Source organism: Narcine bancroftii, chromosome 2 (assembly GCF_036971445.1).
Source record: "Narcine bancroftii isolate sNarBan1 chromosome 2, sNarBan1.hap1, whole genome shotgun sequence".
NCBI lineage: Eukaryota > Metazoa > Chordata > Chondrichthyes > Torpediniformes > Narcinidae > Narcine > Narcine bancroftii.
The window spans coordinates 82,145,568-82,166,700 of NC_091470.1; the positions used below are offsets into that span (position 1 = coordinate 82,145,568).

General features: G+C 44.3%; 1 protein-coding gene across 1 annotated transcript in view; it reads right to left on the reverse strand.

Moving 5' to 3' along the window:
- The window catches only part of sptbn5 (spectrin, beta, non-erythrocytic 5), a 251,285-nt gene that overhangs the window by 81,838 nt on the left and 148,314 nt on the right, over nt 1–21,133 (reverse strand). Inside the window, exons 39-41 of the mRNA XM_069915498.1 lie at nt 2,708–2,863; nt 2,013–2,204; nt 1,421–1,510 (exon numbers count right to left, since the gene is read on the reverse strand). Coding sequence (XP_069771599.1) covers nt 1,421–1,510; nt 2,013–2,204; nt 2,708–2,863 — 438 coding nt within the window. The remainder of the gene's footprint in view (nt 1–1,420; nt 1,511–2,012; nt 2,205–2,707; nt 2,864–21,133) is intronic.

The window sequence follows — 21,133 nt, forward strand, 5'->3', positions numbered from 1 at the left end:
ATATATTTTTTTAAAAACTGTAGTTGTAGTTATTAGACATACTTAAGTTACAATTTATTAATGAGATAATATCCAGTATTGTGATAAAACTAGTCTATCCTTTTTTCTTTCTTTGCTTATTCTTTTCTCTCATCTCTTTTCTTTGTTTCTTCCTAGGGCTTTTTTCTAGGTGGGGGGGGTGGGAAGAAGAACAATTTTAAAAGTATTGATTTTGATATACAAGATTTCTCAGCTTTGTATGCACTTTTGATACATGTGCTAATAAAATAAAATTTGAAAAAGAGAGTCTTTTGAATGTCTCTATTGTTCCAGCCTCCTTCACCACCCCTGGCAATGCATTCCAGGCACTCACTACTCAGTACAAAAAACTACCTCTTGACAGCTCCCCTAAATTGCCCTCCTCTCACCTTAAACAGGTGTCTTCTGGTATTCGCTATTATTGCTCGGGGAAAAGGGGCTGGCCATCCACCCTATCTCAGTCCCTCATAATCTTATTAAGTCACCTCTCATCCTTTGTCACTCCAAAGAGAAAAGTCTTGGCTCTGTTATCCTTGCACTTAGTGAAACAAATTACTGGACTTGGACCCTGGCTGCTCCAGTCATCAGGGCCCCTGTATTTTACACATTTAGCTGTGTAATAATCAAAAATGATCAGAGAATACATAGGTCAACTTCTCTCGAGAGCTGATCACTACCTCAAACAGCTTCTTCCCATGGGCAGTGAGAATGCTGAACGATCAAAGGAACTGCTTACACTGACCACCTGAGATTTTCATATTCATGAAACAACATTGATTTATTTATTTGTATAGATGAAATACTTGTCCTGCACATGTATTGTTTGTCTGTATGTGTGTTATGTCCATGCTCACTCTTGACAAAACAGTCCTGTCAGTTCCATTTTCCATAGCATGACTTCTTTGTCACATGTTCATCATCTCCCCTTTCAATTCTCGTTGGCTTCTTACCCATACTACAGGAAAATTCATAGCAGCTCACTACCTTCCATGTGTGGAAGGAAACCAGCATGGTCACAGGGAACTTGTGCAATCCCAACAAGTCCAAGTTCAACTTTATTACCATCTGTCTGTATGTATACAACCAAATGAAGCAGTGTTTCTCCAGATTACGGTGTGCACACATACACAGTGCACAGCACATAATAATCATCTAGGTATTATTTTAAAATAAATATACGTAAATATTTTGGAATTATTTATTTGGTTACAGGATACTGTTCATCAAACTCACGGCCTGTGGGAAGAAACTATTTCCCAGCTTGGATGTCCTGATTTTGATCCTAGGTCCCAGGAGTTTTGAATTGGCTAACTTTTGCACCACTGTATGCCACCCTTCCCATTCACTAAACAAATGAACTGGTATACTTGTATACTTGCTATGATCTAAAACCTGTACTTACCCCTGTTCCATGGAACTTGTTGAGCTTTTTCTGCAGCTGTAAGCAGTGCTCATAGTCCTTGCCAACATCACCCACGTTGATCATCACCTCCTGTTAGCAAGCAAAGAGAAACTTGATAGAACGTCAAATGCAGAAAATTCACCTCTGATAAAGAGCCATTGCTTGCTCTGTTAAGTTTGCTTCTCTATGTATAGACGCTGCCTGGCCTGCTGAGTGTTTCCAGCATTTTCTGTTTTTATTATAAAATATTCAGTTTTTGTTAAGCAAATGGAAAGAATTTTCTGTTGCAACCAAGCCAGAAGTGAGAGAGTCACTACTTGGACAGCCCCTTGTAAGCCCTCCTGAAAGGTGAGTACATAGTCGGCCCAGGACGTTGATTGTACTGCCAAGTTAAACAGTTACAACAATTCCAGTTAAGTCAATCCAACCTGGAGATTTAAGTTGTTGATCTCAAGAACTTGTGTGCATCGTAAAGACAGTCCTTCTGTAAAACCTGATCTCGACCTTAGAATTATTATACAATATCCCAATTGGCAAGCAGAAGGACTGAAGCTCCTGACCAAAGAAAAATCAGAATTTCTACTGATCCTACCTTTTCTCTGATCCATGCTTCAACCTGTTCAACCTTTTGCAGGAATTCCAGGAAATCCCGGTTTTCCTCCAACATTTTACCACGAGCAGCCACTGCTACCTTCAGTTGCTCCCAATGTTCCAGGAGCTGCCGCATACCACGACGGATTTCGTTGGATTTAGCATGATGTCCGGATAATAGCAATTCACCTATCTATAAGGGTGAAACATACACAAAACACTGTTAGGCAATCTTCCTCAAAGTATCAAGCAACATAAGAAGTATCAGGGATAGAGGGAGGATGGAGTCACAACCCAAGCCTCAAGACTGGGAACTGGAATCCATGGTCTTCTGACTAAGACAAGGAAAATATGAAGATATTAGATGGGGAAGTTTCTGTGATAAAAAATAAACCAAACATGAGTTCAAGTTAGTTTTTGGTCAAATGTATTGAGGTACAGTGAGGGAGAGAGAGAGAGAGAGAGAGAGGGAGAGAGAGAGATAACAAGGCAGACCAATTGCCTTTGCAGTGTCATTAAGGAAACAAGTGCAATTGTGACTGGGGATTGGTACAAGGCCTAGCCACGAGCTAGAAGTGAAGGAGGAGGGTGTAACACAAGCAACACCAAAGTGGAGCAGCTTCAACTCATCAAGCAGGCTTCTTCATGCAAAGGTTAAGTAGGTTCTCATTATGGATAAAGGAAGAAAGCGCCGACCTCAGTAACATTTGTAATGATGTCTTGGTGAGCCAGGATTTCAGCCTCAAAGACCTGGTGTTTCTGCAACAGCTTCAGTTTTCCCTGCAGATCATGGATTTCTGTAGCAGTGTTATCCTTCAACTTCTTCATCCTTTCAGAGATCCAGCTCTCTTCCTAGAAAAACAAAAACAGATTGGAATGATCAGTCGGAGCAGGATGCAAGTCCTTCCATGATTGCTAAAATTCTCAGGCCTGACGTTACATTCTCTTCTTTGATTTGTGCTCTCTCTCCTTTTTTATACTTTGAGTAAATATTCACCAACAATTTGAATACTGTGATCAATTTAGCTTCAAGATTCAACTGCATTTCTTTTGGGGTCTGCTTTTCCCAAACCCCACCTATCACTTGCTCATCAACAAAAATAATCTAAAATTACTTCAATCTCTACAATCTAGAAGAATTTTAATGGATTCTAGACCACTTTAGAGTATTAATTAAGTCATGTTGGGCTGCATCTGGAGTATTGCATCTAGTTCTGGTTACAACATTACAGGAAGGATGTGAAAGTTTGGAGAAGATATAGATTAATGGTTCCACAAATGAGGAGTGTGGGCTACCAAATTAGACTGGAGAAACTAGGATTATTCCCCTTGGATTAGAGGAGTTTGAGGGGAAATTTGATCAAGGTGTTCAAGATCATGACAGGTTTAAACTGAGTAACTAGAGATAAGTTGTTCTCATTAGCAAATCATTCAAGCCTTTGGGGTTGCAATTTCAAAATGTGGGCAAAATATATCATGGGCAGAGGGTATGGGGAGAAACTTGTTAAATTCAGAGAATGAACTCCCCCACTCACATCTTGCGGGGTGATAAAAACTGATACATTCAGCATTTACTGGATGCAATTTCCAGTTTATTGTCACATGTAGTGCAGTGAGAAAATTTGTTCTGAGAGCAGCCCAGCTACACATCCCATACATAGTACAGCAAGTTAAATACATTACAGAGTTAGCGGGAGCAGGAGAGTGAAAGTGAGAGATCGATCAATAAGTACAGAGCATAATCAACATAATTTTGCTTTGAACATAATTTGAACATAATTTTGCTGGTTTCATACAATCTACCCTGGAATTTCAAATGAGGGTTCATCCTTGGATCTTTCAAATTTTCTTTCAAAATACTTGTGAGAGAAAGATCCATTTTCAGGCAGAAGTATGACTATAAACTCCATTATACAACAGTGATTCCGCTAGTATCATCACTTATTATTTCACTAAAGGCTCCTGCGTTCAATGGGGGCATTGGGAAAGAGATGGCTTATTTTATTCTGGAAATACAATGCCATGGTCTGTCAGTGGAAGAGATGGAGGGGTGGATGGGTAACAATACATCCTACTATATAGGGAGAAGCTCCACGTCAGTCTGATGCTGTCACTGAGCAGCTTTTGTGAGTCTTTGCTTGACTGAGCGTTTACCTCAAAAGCAAGGGAGAAGGTGAAACATGTGCTTATTTAGGGAACCTTGGAATTCAGGCACATTATCAGAGTGACAAAGTATCATCTCACCAGAAAGAAAAAGAACTCATATCTAAGGTTTAGGAAGCTAAAGCCAGATAGACTCAAAGGGGCCATGCAAAGTGCTTGGAGAATAGGATTAAAAAGATACTCATTACAGCATCTCATACTTAAAAGCAAGTGGATGACTAGGGAAAAGAGAGGACCATGGAAGGAATTTATTCTTGGAATCAAAGGAAGTGGATGAGAAACTAAATAAGTATTCACCATTGAGAAGGACATGACGGACAGTGAGAGCAGTGTGGAGACCAAAGAGGAGCCAATGTGTATATTTGGAAATGCATGTTCAGATTAGGGCAGGTTGCGTCTTACAAATTTGATTGAATTTTCTGAGGTGACAAAGGTGGATGACAAGAGTAGGGTAGTGTATGTTGTCTGCATGAGCTTTAGTGAGGCATTTGACAAAGTCCCTCAAAGTGAAGATGGATGGGATCAAAGGTGAATTGAATGCTTGGATTCTGAATTGGTTGGCCCATAGAAGACAGAGGATCGCGATGAAAGGGTGCTATTGTGGCTGGAGGTCCGTGACCAGTGGCGTTCTTCAGTGATTGGTGTTGGGACCCCTGGACCTGATGTTTATAAATTATTTGGATAAAAGTGCAGGTGGACGGGTAAATAAGTTTGCAGATGCCACAATGTTGGGTGAAGTTGAGGGTAAAAATCTATCAAAAATTATAACAGGTTGCAGATTAGTTACAGATCAGGGCAGATGGAGTTAAGTGAGAGGTATTTCCACTTTGGGAAGTCAAATGTAAGGGGAAAGTATATAGCAGGACTCTCAAAATTATTGAAGGGCAGAGGGATCTGGGGGTTCAGGTCTATAACTCCTGGAAAATGGCCAGACAAGTGCTAAAGAAGGTATATGGGATGCTTGCCATCATTGTTTGAGGTGTTGAATGTAAGAGTAAGGAATTTATGCCTGCTGCTACATAAAACTTTGTTTAAGCCACACTGGAGTATTGTGTGCAATTCTGGTTGCCCCATCAAAGAAAGGTGAGGAGGCTTTGGAAAGGACACAGAGCAGATTTACCAGGATAATGTCTGGATTAGAGGGTATGAGCAGAAGTTAGGCAAACTTGGGTTGTTTTCTCTGGAGTGTAAGAGACTGGTGGGGGGGGGGGGGGGGAAGAATAGAGTAGAATTTCAGTTGAGAAGAAATAAGATGACAAGTTTTTCCTTGTCAACCTACTGATGAGGACAAATTAACTTTGCCCACATTTGCTCAGGAGAGACAATTATAGAGGAGGGAGAGGTAGCGTTTGTCACAATCACGATTTGTTGGCATATATAAAGGTCTGAAAGGTCTAGGTGGATGGGGTATTCAGGTTCTAAGCTTGGCACCCTGCAGGGGAACTGTAGGTACATCTTGATCACCCAAACAGAGTAGGACAGACTCCCTCAGTAGATCGCTCAGTGAGTTGTGTTCAGAGTCAAAGTTTAATTATATGGGAATTGAAGTTACAAGTACAGTTAAGAGCAAAAGGTTATGTAAGATCACGAGAATATAACAGTTATAGTTGTCATATATCATGACAAAAAATCTCATAACATTTAATTATTTAGTTCTTTTGAAAATTGTTACATTTGTAGTGTTTCATTTTATTTGTTCACTGCTTTTAATCTCAAACAAAATTGCCAATTGTGTTGTTGTAATGTTCAGTTTTAATAAAAGTTGTTTTGCTGAACCAAGCCATGAAAGACCCCAACAATGAAGACGCTGTTTACATCCGGTACCGCACGGATGGCAGTCTCTTCAATCTGAGGCGCCTGCAAGCTCACACCAAGACACAAGAGAAACCTGTCCGTGAACTACTCTTTGCAGACGATGCCGCTTTAGTTGCCCATTCAGAGCCAGCTCTTCAGCGCTTGACGTCCTGCTTTGCGGAAACTGCCAAAATGTTTGGCCTGGAAGTCAGCCTGAAGAAAACTGAGGTCCTCCATCAGCCAGCTCCCCACCATGATTACCAGCCCCCCCACATCTCCATCGGGCACACAAAACTCAAAACGGTCAACCAGTTTACCTATCTCGGCTGCACCATTTCATCAGATGCAAGGATCGACAATGAGATAGACAACAGACTCGCCAAGGCAAATAGCGCCTTTGGAAGACTACACAAAAGAGTCTGGAAAAACAACCAACTGAAAAACCTCACAAAGATAAGCGTATACAGAGCCGTTGTCATACCCACACTCCTGTTCGGCTCCGAATCATGGGTCCTCTACCGGCACCACCTACGGCTCCTAGAACGCTTCCACCAGCGTTGTCTCCGCTCCATCCTCAACATCCATTGGAGCGCTTACATCCCTAACGTCGAAGTACTCGAGATGGCAGAGGTCGACAGCATCGAGTCCACGCTGCTGAAGATCCAGCTGCGCTGGATGGGTCACGTCTCCAGAATGGAGGACCATCGCCTTCCCAAGATCGTGTTATATGGCGAGCTCTCCACTGGCCACCGTGACAGAGGTGCACCAAAGAAAAGGTACAAGGACTGCCTAAAGAAATCTCTTGGTGCCTGCCACATTGACCACCGCCAGTGGGCTGATATCACCTCAAACCGTGCATCTTGGCGCCTCACAGTTTGGCGGGCAGCAACCTCCTTTGAAGAAGACCGCAGAGCCTACCTCACTGACAAAAGGCAAAGGAGGAAAAACCCAACACCCAACCCCAACCAACCAATTTTCCCCTGCAACCGCTGCAATCGTGTCTGCCTGTCCCGCATCGGACTTGTCAGCCACAAACGAGCCTGCAGCTGACGTGGACTTTTTACCCCCTCCATAAATCTTCGTCCGCGAAGCCAAGCCAAAGAAAAAAAAATATCATGACAAAAAAATCTCATAACATTTAATTATTTAGTTCTTTTGAAAATTGTTACATTTGTAGTGTTTCATTTTATTTGTTCACTGCTTTTAATCTCAAACAAAATTGCCAATTGTGTTGTTGTAATGTTCAGTTTTAATAATAGTTGTTTTTCTCTACGAGTCCTGCCTTATCCTACTTGTTCAACCTGAACATAGATAAGAGGCAGAAGGGAACACTACCCACACACGAGACACGTGGAAACAGTGAGAGTGTTGGATCCAGACCTGCGCAGATGGAAACACAGTCCACAATTTTGTTTGAGACTAAAAGCCATGCCGATGCTGTGAGCAAATGGAATAAAAAATCATTCCAATGACCAGAGCTAAGCTATCTGTCACTGAAACCAATATAGCTGCTTTCCACATCAGGAAGCTTGGGATCAGTCATTTATTCCTACAGCTCCAAGCAAAGCTCAACTGTTGCTGTGTGAATGCAGCTTCTCATAATGCTGCACTGCTAATTCTTTCAACAACACTACCTCACGCCTGGGAGTTACTCCAATGAAAGAAAAAAGTACTATTTTGGGACAGTTATCTCTTTTAAATCACCCTCCCTATAACCCTATGCCATGATATTGACCTTACTATAGCATACTAGTTGTACTTTTGTGCAGGCCACTAACATTTCCCCCCTTTTTATCACCCCCCCCTTCCCCAAATTCCTGGCTTCCTCAATGACACCTACTGCAATATAAGAACTAACATTATTTCTCTATCACTGGGAGATATTTAAGCTCTGTAAATAAAACACCACATCTACTCCTTCCAGGTCAGAGATATTTACCCCATTTCAATAACTTAATTTGTTCAACCATTCAGTTTTACCCTCACCACACTACAATCACGAGGGACAGCAGATTCTGGAAAAATTAATCTGCCGGAGGAACTCAATGGATCAAGCAGCATCAGTGGGTTGGGGGAAAGAAATGATGATGTTTCGGGTCAAGACTAAAGAATTCCACCCTCCCAATCTGTTTGTCAATCTTCACTGTTCACTGGTTCACCAATCCTCAACTAGTCCCTGTCTCACCCCTTTTACCCTCATCCTATCTCCCCTCTCTATGATCACTCTAGATGAAGGGTTTTAAATATAAAATCTTGGAACTCCCTCTCTAACACCCACAAAGATCAAGGATGAAGTCTCTTCATTGAACTGGAAATATTAACTCTTTTTTTCTTCCCACAGTTGCAGCCTGACCTGTTGAGTATTTCCATCATTTCCAGCTTTTACTATGTGTTTCCATGATGGGAGAATTGCTGTGTTTTGCGGATGAGAAGAGAGCAAGGTCTGATTTTCTATGACGTGTTGCACTGGAGAGAGGGAGCAAAGAAGATTCACTAGGATGGTGCCTACAATGGATGTTTCATTTATGAGGCGGGATCTGAATAGGCTGGGATTGTTGAGGAGGCTGGGAAGGCACCTGATGGGAGTGAGCCCGTGCCACCTAAATACACCAACCTACAAATCCCATCAGTTTTTAGAGGGTGGGAGGAAAGTGGAGCACTCGGAAGAAACCCATGCAGACATTCAAACCTAGAGAATGTACAAACTCCTTATTGACAGTTGTTAGGTCTGCTTTGTTCATGAATGAGTGAGTCAAACACCAGACTGAGTCGAAATCAAGGTTCTTTGTTCTTTATTGCCGGATTGTAACACTTGCAACTAACAGTGTTAGTTGGAGAAGGCGCATTCTAACGATATCAGCAAGTGGTGATTTTTTTATGCCTCAGGACATGCACTTAGTAAATTATCATACCATTACATTGTCCAATGAATAAGCTGTTGCTACCCTTCTCTGTTAGTCTGCTGCACATCATTCTTGTTAGTGCCAAGCTTATCTTGAGTGTACAAGGTCACATCTGCATTCTGTTACTCCTTAGTACTGGGTGACTCCTTCTCCGGTCCCATCTCATGATGTTTTTACCTTACACAGTGCTGGATTTGAACCCGGGTCATTGGAGCTATAATTACTGTTGTGCTAACTGCAAAGTGCCATCCATAATATGACATAATAATATAAAATTACAAAGGTATAGGTTGGGTAGATTTGGGTAAGTTTTCCCAAGCCCATGGCCTAGAAGTAGAATTTGCTCTTCAGAGGGTGGTTGGAATCTGGAACACATTCCAGTGCCTGAGTTGGTGATGGAGGTAGATACTCTCACAATATCTAAGAGATACCCGGATGAGCATTTGAATCATCAGTACATAGTAAGCTGCAGACCAAATGCTGGTAAATGAGATAGATACTTGATGATTCACAGAGGAAGCGTCCAGTAGTGTGATAGATCAGCGGGTTGCACAGTGTCCTAACAACAATGTTGCACTCAATGTGAGCAAAACTAAAGAACTGATTGTGGATTTCAGGAAGGAGAAACCAGGAGAACACAAACCAGTCCTTATCAAGGGGTCAGCAGTGGAGAGGGTAAATAACTTCAAATTCCTGGGTGTCAACATCTCTGAAGATCTATCCTGGGGCAATTATGCAATCATGAAGAAGGCTCACCCAGTGGCTATATTTCATTAGGAGCTTGAAGAGATTTGGTATGTCAAATTTCTACAGGTGTACCGTGGAGAGCATTCTGGCTGGTTGCATCACTGTCTGGTCTGCACAGGGAAAGAAAAGGCTACAGATGGTTCTGAACTTGGCCAGCGCTATCATGGGCATTGGTCATCATTCCATTAAGGACAGCTATAAGAGGCAGTGTCTCAAGAATGCAGCTGCCATCATCAAGGACCCTCACCACCCAGGCCATGCCCTCTTCTCACTGCTACCATCAGGAAGGAGGTGCAGGAGCCTGAACGAACACCCAACAGTACAAAAACAATTTCCTCCCCTCTGCCATCAGATTTCTGAATGGACAATGAACCACAGAAACCACCCCACTTTTTTCCTCTTCTTTTGCACTAATTTATTTATTTTTACATAGCGTATTTAGGGCAATGTAATTTATAGCAATTTTTGCACCTGTCGTGCATAGTACTGCTGCCACAAAACAACAAATTTTGTTCCTCATGGTCATGGCAACAAACCCGATTCTGAGACATGGTGGTCCTGTTGTATGACTGTATCGCAGTAGGGTGTCTGTGATGGGAGAGTGGCTCAGGTTTGTGGTTTGGTGGCAGGGTGAGTCTGATGGGGAGAGAAGGAATTGTTTTTTTTTGTGAGGATATTATGATGTGTTTTACTGTGACAGTGAGGTGGGGTCGGTGCATCTTGTGACTACGAAGTGAGGACCTGGTTTCTTTGATGGGGAAGTGGTAACCGAATTTCCAGAATGGCGAAATGGGTTTGGGTTCTGTGACATTTAAAGTGAGATTTCTCTTTCTGTGATGGGTAAATGGGGGATTGTGGTGGTACACCACCAGCCTACTGCAGGGGGCAATCTCTGTACCCGCAGGAGTGTAAGGGGACAGGACAACACCTGGCCGGCTGCCAATCAGTTGGCCTGAATGGATCAAGCCCCACCCAGTTGTGTGTCAATCACCCTCCGGGATATAAGCCTGTGCCGGCCTCCCGAGGCCTCACACCGAGTTGCTGCAGCCACAGCCAGCCTGGCTCTGTAGAGGTTTTTGTGGATTAAAGTCTGTTGTTCAGTCTTTACCTTGTATGTGACTGATTCTGTCTAACAGCACACCACAATTTAATCCACAAAATTTTCCCACGGCTGCCATTTAAAAACTCCTGTGCGCAGGGAGCCTCGAGGTCAACCCACGCCATCCAGAAGCCCAGACACGCTTCGAGATCTGACAACACGCAGTTGAGGCAATCATCAAGGCACACGAGGGCGACATCCTGGACTCCGATCGGAAGAAGTTGGTCCTATTCCGGTCAAAGCTGGGTCCCTGAGCCTTCCGGTAACCAAAGATTGCACCATGTACAAGAGCACAATGGAAACTCTTGAGAACTTGTAGATGCCCCCCATGAATGTGGTCTGTGCAAGGTACCTCCTCAACACCCGAGCCCAGCAACCCTGGGAGACGGCTGAGTCTTACCTGGGACACTTGTGAGAGTTGGCCTGACTGTGTCTGGCTGAACCTGGGGTAGGTGTAGAGGAGGTCTTCGTCCGATGGCTACACATGAGGGCCACCCGGCAGAAGCTGCTAGAAGACAACATCTATGCCCTAACCAGGACTGTGGAAGTGGTCCAAACCCTGGAAGCAGCAGCCCTGCATGTCAAAGCCTTCAATTCTGGTTTTCCCCAGGCTCCCTCATGGCCCTCTCACACTGCAGGCCGAGCTGGGAAGGAGAACGTCGCTATGGCTGGCATCCGGCGCCCCTGTAAGTACTGTTGGTCCTGGTGTGGGTCAGATTGACGATCACACCAAAACTGCCCAGCTAGGAACCTGTATTGTTCCCGATGCGGCATGAAAGGCCACTTTGCAAAAGTGTGCCTCTCTCAACCTGCCAGCAGCTCAGCGGCCCTCTATGACCTCCCTACCTCCCCCCGCGGACCCCCCCACATGTGCATGCCGGATGGCGCCATTGTCCATATAACCATATAACCACTTACAGCACAGAACAGGCCAGTTCGGCCCTACTAGTCCATGCCTTAACAAATTCCCACCCTCCTAGTCCCACTGACCAGCACCCGGTCCATACCCCTCTAGTCCTCTCCTCTCCATGTAACTATCCAGTCTTTCCTTAAATGTAACCAATGATCCCGCCTCAACCACGACTGCCGGAAGCTCATTCCACATCCCTACCACCCTTTGCACAAAGAAATTTCCCCTCATGTTCCCCTTATAATTTTCCCCTTTCAATTTTAAACCATGTCCTCTAGTTTGAATCTCCCCCTTTCTTAATTGAAAAAGCCTATCCACATTTACTCTGTCTGTCCCTTTTAAAATCTTAAACACCTCTTTCAAGTCCCCCCTCAATCTTCTACGCTCCAGAGAAAAAAAGCCCTAGTCTGCACAACCTTTCCCTGTAACTCAAACCTTGAAATCCTGTCAACATTCTCGTGAACCTTCTCTGCACTCTCTCTATTTTGTTTATATCTTTCCTATAATTTGGTGACCAAAACTGTACACAGTATTCCAAATTTGGCCTTACCAATGCCTTGTACAATTTCATCATAACCTCCCTACTCTTGAATTCAATACTCCGATTTATGAAGGCCAACATTCCGAATGCCTTCTTCACCACACCATCTACCTGAGTATCAGCCTTGAGGGTACTATTTACCATCACTCCTAAATCCCTTTGTTGCTTTGCACATCTCAATAGCCTCCCATTTAATGCATATGACCTATTTAGATTTGCCTTTCCAAAATGTAACACCTCACACTTATCTGTATTAAATTCCATCAGCCATTTCTCAGCCCACACCTCCAGCCTTCCTAAATCACCTTTTAATATACGGTAATATTCCTCACAGTCCACAACACCACCAATCTTTGTATCATCCGCAAACTTGCTTATCCAATTCTCCACCCCTACTTCCAGATCGTTAATATATATAACAAACAACAGTGGATCGAGGACCGATCCCTGAGGAACTCCACTAGTCACCGGCCTCCAATTGGACAAACAATTTTCTACCACTACTCTCTGACACCTCCCATCCAACCATTGCTGAATCCATTTCACTACCTCCTTATTTATACCTAATGCCCCCACCTTTTTTCCTAACCTCCTGTGGGGAACTTCGTTTAAAGCTTTACTGAAGTCTAAATAGACAACATCCACAGCTTTCCCTTCATCAACCTTTTTTGTAACCCCCTCGAAAAACTCAATCAGGTTTGTCAAGCATGATCTACCCCTGACAAAACCATGCTCATTACTCCCTATCAATCCCTGTACCTCCAAATATTTGTAAATACCATCCCTCAGAACACTTTCCATCAACTTACCCACCACAGACGTCAGACTCACGGGCCTATAATTCCCAGGTTTACATTTGGACCCTTTCTTAAACAGTGGAACCACATGCACCACCTTCCAATCCTTTGGCACTACCCCCGTGGTCAGTGACATCCTAAATATCTCTGTTAATGGCTCCACTATCTGTCCACAAGCCTCCCTGAGTGTCCTTGGGAATATTTTGTCCGGTCCCGGAGATTTATCTACCTTTATCTTTTTCAACACAGCCATCACTACCTCCTCGGTTATCCATATATGCTTCATGACCTCCCCACTATTTTTCTTTACTTCAACTGGTTCAATTTTTTTTTCCCTAGTGAATACCGAGGAAAAGAAATCATTCAAAATTTCCCCCATTTCCTCTGACTTCTCACTCAGCCTACCCTCACTATCTACAATTTTATCCCTCACTAATCTTTTACTTTTAATGTACCTATAGAAACCCTTTGGATTTATTTTTACTCTGTCTGCCAAAGCCTCTTCGTGCCTTTTTTTGGCCTTTCTAATTTCTTTCTTAAGATTCCTTCTACACTCCTTGTAGTCCTCCTTCAAATTCTCAGCTCTCTGCTCTTTATACCTCTTGTACACCTCCCTTTTTCTTCTAACCAAATTTCCAATATTCCTTGAAAACCAAGCCTCCCTATGACCTCCAGCCTTTCCTTTGATCCTCACTGGGACATATCTACTCTGTACCCTCAAAATTTCTTTTTTGAATATCCTCCATTTTTCATTAACATCCTTACCTGAAAATATCCTGTCCCACTCAATACTCCCCAAATCCCTTCTTATTCCTTCGAAATTTGCTCTTCTCCAATTCAGAACGTCAACTTTAGGCCCCTCTTTGCTCTTCCCCAAAACTACCCGAAAACTAACAGAGTTAGTTAGTTGTCCCCGCGACAACTTCCGTCTTCCCCGACTTCGACCCCGCAACATCCGTCCCTGCCAGCAACCATCGCAGTGTGTGCCCCGAGCATCTGCACCAGCCCTCACCCTTGTCGCTCGCTGAGAACTACAGTGACATCACTTCCGGCTGACGCAATGACATCACTGCCACCAGCCGTAATGACATCACTTCCCCAGCGCAGCGGACACGGCTCGGGAAGGAAGCCAGCCACGCAGCGGCTCCCCAAGTGCCGCCACCATCTTGGGCCAGGCAGCGCCCGACACGGAGGGCCCCCGATGATGTTGAGAATGACATGGTCAACATGGGCAATGACCAGGCCGCCCTACTGACGTTCCCCACACCTCCGGAGGCCATTAGCTACCGCATGCTGCACCTCACGACCGATGTCAATGTGGTCAACATGGGCAATGACCAGGCTGACCTATCGTCGCTCCCCATCCCTCCGAATAGCGACAACTCTGACTCTGAGATGGTCGTGGCCGCCACCACGCTGACCAGGGACATTCCCCACGATCTCGGGCGCTTGATGATGGACGTGCGAGTCAACGGGCAGGTAACAAAGTGCTTGTTGGACAGTGGCAGCACCGAGAGCTTCATTCACCCAAGTGTGGACCACTCCCTAAGTTAAAGGTCCGTCCCACCACCTGCTCGATCACCCTCGCCACCAAGAATAAGACTGTTGGTGCCCTCGGGCACTGCTTGGTCAATACATACATGTTGGGAGGGGAGACTTACACAGGATTCAGGCTCCTGGTCATACCCAAACTCTGCGCCTGGATTTTAAATGCAACCTGCAGAGTGTCACCCTTGCCTTCGGGGGGCCCCAACCTCCACTCACATTGCACAGCACGCCAACCTACCAGCCCCGGTCAACCTGTGGCCTCTCCACACTGCGCATCACCCCACCGGCGCTCTTCCAACTTCAGCCTTAGGAGATAAACCTGCCCACCACCCCCACCTATCAAAATACGACCCGCATACGTCAAGCCCGCCCCCTGGCCACCGCTCTGCGTGACACCACGCCAGCCACACATACCCCTGCCTCCAGCTGCCCCACTTCCCTTCTGACCAGTGACCAGGAGCCAGTCCTATGATGGTCACGGAGACCCCAGCGGCCGCCGAATCGTCTCAATCTGTAAATATTGTGTGTACATAGTTGGTGTGATTCCTTGTAACTGCCCCCCAACCCTGGGACAATTTTAAAGGGGGGTGAATGTGGTGGTACACCACCAGCCTACTGCAGGGGGCAACCTCTGTACCTGCAGGAGTGTAAGGGGACAGGACAACACCTGGCCGGCTGCCAGTCAGTTGGCCTGAATGGATCAAGCCCCACCGGGTCGGGTGTCAATCACCTTCCGGGATATAAGCCTGTGCCGGCCTCCCGAGGCCTCACACAGAGTTGCTGCAGCCACAGCCAGCCTGGCTCTGTGGAGGTTTTTGTGGATTAAAGCCTGTTGTTCAGTCTTTAACTTGTGTGTGTCTGATTCTGTCTAACAGCGCACCACAGGGATGTATGAACAGAATTAGGCTTCTTGGCGCACTGAGTCTGCGCCACCATTCATATCATGGTTGATTGATTTTTCCCTCTCAATTTTTCCATTCTCATGCCTTTTCCCATTAATTTTTGAAACCCTTATTAATCAAGAACCTATCACCCCCTGCTTTAAACCTATCCAATGACTTGGCCTCCACAGCTGTCTGGCAACAAATTCTCCACCTTCTTGCTAAAAAAATGCCTCCTCATCTCTGTTCCAAAGGGACATCCTTTTATTGTGATGCTGTGCCTTCTAGTACTAGACTCTCCCACCACTGGAACATCTTCTCCATGCCCATTCTTCCAGCCCTTTTAATTTTCAATAGGTGTCAATGAGACTCCCCCCTCATTCTTCTGAACTCCAGCAAGTACAGACCCAGAGTCATCAAATGCTCCTCACACATTAAACTTCTCATGCATGGGATCATTCTTGGAAATCTCCCCTGGACCATCCCCAACACCTGTACATCCTTCCTTGGATATGGGGCCCAAAACTACTCTAAATGTGGTCTGACCAGAAAGCCTCAGCATTGCTTTTTATATTCTAGTCCTGTCAAAATGCAACTCAACCAACATAATGCTGATGGAATAAAGTGCGTTCCAAATTTCTCTGATGGGGGAATGGTGCAGGCATGATATACATCTCTTCCATGCTGGGGATGAATTTGGAGATAAGGGGAGGTTGCAGTTGTTCTGGTTCAGCAGGCATCAATGATATAGGTAGGACTAGAAAGGAGGTTCTAATAAGGGAATATGAGGAGTTTGGGCAAAACCGACAAGCAGGATCACAAGGTTAACCATCTGGATTGTTATCTAAACTATGTGCAAATTGGCAAAGGATAAATAGGGTCAAAGAGGTAAATGTATGATTCAAAGTTTGGTGTGGCAGAAATGGGTTCTGATTGATGGGGAAGAAAATAGCTGTTCCATCAAAATGGGCTTCACCTTAATTATCACGGGAAACCTGGTGACTGCATCAGTCAGGTTGCAGACAGGGCTTCGGACTAAATATGAGGAGGGAAGGGTTTAAATGAGGTTTAATAAATGAGGGGGAAATGAGAGAGCAGTGACACGGTATAGTGAACTGACAAGCAAGGTATGACAGCTGAGGCCAGAGAATGAGTCTTCCTATGCCTTGTTTGACTCTCTTCAACAACATGATATTCAAAACATTCATTACATATGTTATCTTTGCTCAATATTCCATGTTATACAATGCTTCAAAAGAACAGTCCAAACAGAAAGAAGGCAGGGTAGAAATGTTATCAAAAAAAGGTATCAGAGTGTGGTTTTGTCATGTGGATAGTGATGTGGAATCATTTTAGGTTGAGATCACAGATTGCAGGGGAACGAAGACACAGGTGGGTATAGTCGAAAAGCCACCCAAATGGAAGCTCTTGATAGGTTGAAGCATGAATGGGGTTATATCTAGCACATGTTTAAAGGGAAATGCAATTGTCAATGGAAGTTTTAACCTGCTCCTTGATAGTTCAAGTTCATTTATCATCCAATTGCAAAAGTACAGCCCAAAACATTATTCTCTGTTCCTCGATGCAAAATATCCAAACACACAACCAGACATAAAACACATACAGACAAGCAATACATATACAAGACAAATTATTTTATGAATAGAGACTCAGATGGTTAATGTGAGCAGTTCCTTTAGTCAGTCAGCATTCTCATTGCCTAGGGGAAGAAGAACAGCCTGGTGGTGCTGGCTCTGATATTGCTGTATCTCTATCTGATGGAAGTATCTGAAAGATGCTGTGAATGGGGTGGTAGGGGTCTTCAATGTTTTTCAGATGATCCCAGCAGATCATGTCGATAGGAGGGGAGGGGGTGGAGGGAGACCCCAGTGATCCTCTTTGCCACTCTTATGGTCCTGTAAATTGACCTCGGGTCCAATTCTCTAAAGTTACTGTACCACACTGTGATGTGCTGCCCAGGGCACTCTCAATAGAGTTCCTATGAAAGGTCAGCAGGATGGTGGCCGGTAGGCTTGCCCGCATCAGTCTTCTCAGGATGTTCAGTCACTGCTATATATTCCTCACATGAGGTGTTGTATGTCCATGATAGGTCACTTGTTAAATAGACTCTGAGGAACTTGGTGCTCTCCACTACCGAGTTATTGATGTGTAGTGGAGGTTGGTCGTTCCTGGTCCTTCTGAAGTCCACGTTGAGATTCAGGTTCCTATTCTTACACCACATCACGAGCTTTTCCACCTCTTCTCTGTAGTGTGATTCCTTGTTGTTGATGAGGCCAGGTACTGTTGTGTCAACTACAAACTCAATGATACTATTGGAGCCGGATCTGGCGATGCAGTTGTGGGTCGGTCACATGAACAGGATTGGGCTGAGCACACAGCCTGAGGTAGATGCTCCAGTGCTCAGTGTAACAGTGCTTGATATTCTCCTATTGACCTGTTCTTTCCATTAAGAAGTCCAGGATCCAGTTACAGAGATATACCAAATTGACAAGGTATCATGGAAGAACTTGTGGAGTGCAAGCAGGATTGCTTATTAGAGCACTATGTTATAGAGCCTACCTAGGTACAGTTATGTCTAATAAAGAAGGATTAATAAGAGATCATGTGGTTAAGGTCCACTAGGAGCTTGTGATCACAGTATTACTGAATTCCAGATGGTGGTTTGAGGGGTGAACACAACAAGACCACAATTAATTAATTAAAACAAACACTCTCTTCAACTTTAATAAGGGCAATTTTAACAACACAATGGTGGTGTTATCTATGGTGGACTGGGAAATAAGAGACAGGCCAGCAGGAATTCATCCCAATTGGAAAGAGGGATTCTATGAGAAAGATCTGTGTTAACAAAGGAGGTCAGAAAAAGTACTAAATAGAAAAGTAAGGCATACAAAGTCTGGCGGTAAACCAAAGGATTGGGACATTTTCAGGATCCAACAGTGAGAGATTAATAATCTCCAAAGAAGGAGGCACCTTTGGATGTATAAATAGGCAGAAGGCAGCAGAGGTAGGTGTGGAATCTCCAGAAGTGAAGAAATGGCAGATATGTTAAATCAATATTTTACATTAGCTTTCAATGTGGAGGATACTGTCAACAACCTTAAGATAACAGAGGGGTTAATTTCACGTAACAGGGATTAATTTGTAAAATCCCAATCACGAGATATAAATCATGGGGTTAAAGGCAGACAAATCACCAGGTCCAGTGGCCTGCACTCAAGGATTTCAATGTTTATCAAACCTTTTTTAATGAATTGATGAGCTATGATCTGCAGGATTATAAATCCTGTGCTGGGGGACTCTCTTTTGGTTCTCTCTCTCTGACTGTAAGGGGCATTTAGGCAATTCCTGCCAGTGGCAAATCTGTCTGCCTTGCAGCAGGCAAAAAGAAATTTCATGCAATATGACTCTGTTTTATTACTATGATAATACAGGTGGGATGAGGTTGGAGAGGGGTCTCTTTGTTGACCAGCACTGATCTAATGGGCCAAACAGTCTCTTCATTGTAGTGAACTTTCTATCATCTTATTTCTGTGTGTGTGGCAATCTTTTGATGAGACGATAGCTAAGACAACAAAGGCATTTTTCTCAGTCTTGACATGCTGCTCTGGTTAGGATGGCTGTTTACAGTAGCACACATTAGGACCTGGTTCATTTGGTTCCAGACTACCTCTCATTCATTCCAAGTTCTTCCATCTACTGTGCTGGTAAGAGATTAAGTTTGAAACTGCATATGTATCAGGAAACCCTTGTTCTCTCCTAAACAGCTGTTCTTCCTATCAGACAAATAAAAATTTGAGACATTTTTCTTCAACAGACGGTGCCTATAAAGCATAGAGGTGCATTGCTACTCAGCAAATAGATGAACAATGCTGAGATTATGATAACTCGCACACAAATACATCCACACACACACAAAATAATACACATCTAGCACCCTTGATTAAGTTCGTCCCAAAACCCTCATTCTGTGAATAGTCCATCACATTTCAATACATATACAATGAACTTACCAATACTGCAAATGCACTCAGTAGTTCTTCTAACAACCAGAATAATTCTAATCTATTCCGACAGATCGGCTCTCTAAGTACGGTGCAGCTCAGAACCCTGTAGCTTGACCCAACCTGCTTTCATTCTCATTTTGGACTGGTGACCCAAACTTATCTGTCCTGGATAAATACATTCAAGCCAAGCAGAGCACATCAAACCTATCACCTTCACATCAAGGTACTATCAGTAGGGTCATAGGAGCGCTCAAAGAATTTTTCTATCTGAAAATTGAGGGAAGCATATTAAATGCCACTTGAACTTTCTTTTAGATGTTTGTCCCTTAAATCCCTAGGGCTCCACTGATGTGTACAGCATTCAGGCAGCCTGCAGTCATCTTTTATATTCCTTTAAGTCATGATCTCATTCTGGAGGTATTGCTGTCTGCTGCCACTCGTGCCAGAATGAGCTCAGTAGCCGTGGCTGCCTGATCCAGCAACCACATCTGTTCCTAATCTGCTGTCCTGGATCAATAGGAGGACAGTGCAGCAAAAAATCTCCTCCAGCATGAAAGTGTAATTTAAAGTTTCCGTGATCAAGAGGTTGCTTCTGACAGGAGCCCCTGCTAAAGAGACTGCAACTCTTCTTTATACAAAATGTTTTGGGATGACCAAATCGCCTTGAAGATTCTTAAAAGTCGAGATGAATGAGAAAAAAGCAGAAGCCACGAAACAATATGGAATTCGACAAAGGCAAATCATTTTTTTTAAATTTAGACATACAGCCCGGTAACAGGCTCTTCTGGCTCATAAGCCAGTGCTGCTCAAACACCCCAATTAGCCTACAACCCCCGTACGTTTTGAGGGGTGGGAGGAAACCAGAGCACTCAGGGGAAACCCATGCAGACATGGGGAGAACGCACAAACTCCTTACTGACAGCGTCAGATTCAAATCTGGCACTGTAATAGCTTGAATGTATTTAAGAGGAAAAACACAATGCTGAAGAAACTCAGCTGGTCAAACAGTGTCTTTTACACAGCAAACAAAAGCAATGTTTCGGGCTTGAGCCCTTCATCAAGGTATGAAAAAAATGTAAGCAAGCGTCCAAACAAAAGAGTGGGGTGGTGGGGCACGGACCCAAAGGCAGAAAGTATAGGTGGATAAGGGAGAGACTGAGGGAGGAATGATGGCTCCTTCGGGGCCTCTAAATAGTCCTTTCAAGTCAAGTGTGAACCCAGGTGCTGCCTTTGTAGCCTTCTCTGCAATAGAGAGACTGGGCACAGACTGGGAGATCGCTTCACTGAGCACCTTCACTGTCCGCATCAGTTACAGGGGCCAAGCACCTCAATTCTGCGCCCCTCTCCCATGCCTGCCTATGGCCTCATGTTTTATCCCACCAAGACCACCCGTAAATCAACACTTGATTTTTTGTCTGGGCACTCTCCAAGTGAATGGCATTAACATTGACTTCTCTGGTTTCTGCTGGTCTACTCTCCGCACTTCCCCCTTCCCTTTGTCTTCTTTCCTCCAGCTCTCCACCCCCTTCATTCACAGAGCCATCCCTCCTCCCCCTGCTTGCCGCTGTGCCCTCCCTTACTTATCCACCTGTTACCTCTGGAGCCTGGGACATCATAGGCCCCAGACTTCACTGAGGCAGAGTCTTAAAAAAGCAGACCCCCACCACCAGGCCATGCCCCCTTCACTCTGCTACCTTTGGGGAAAAAGGTA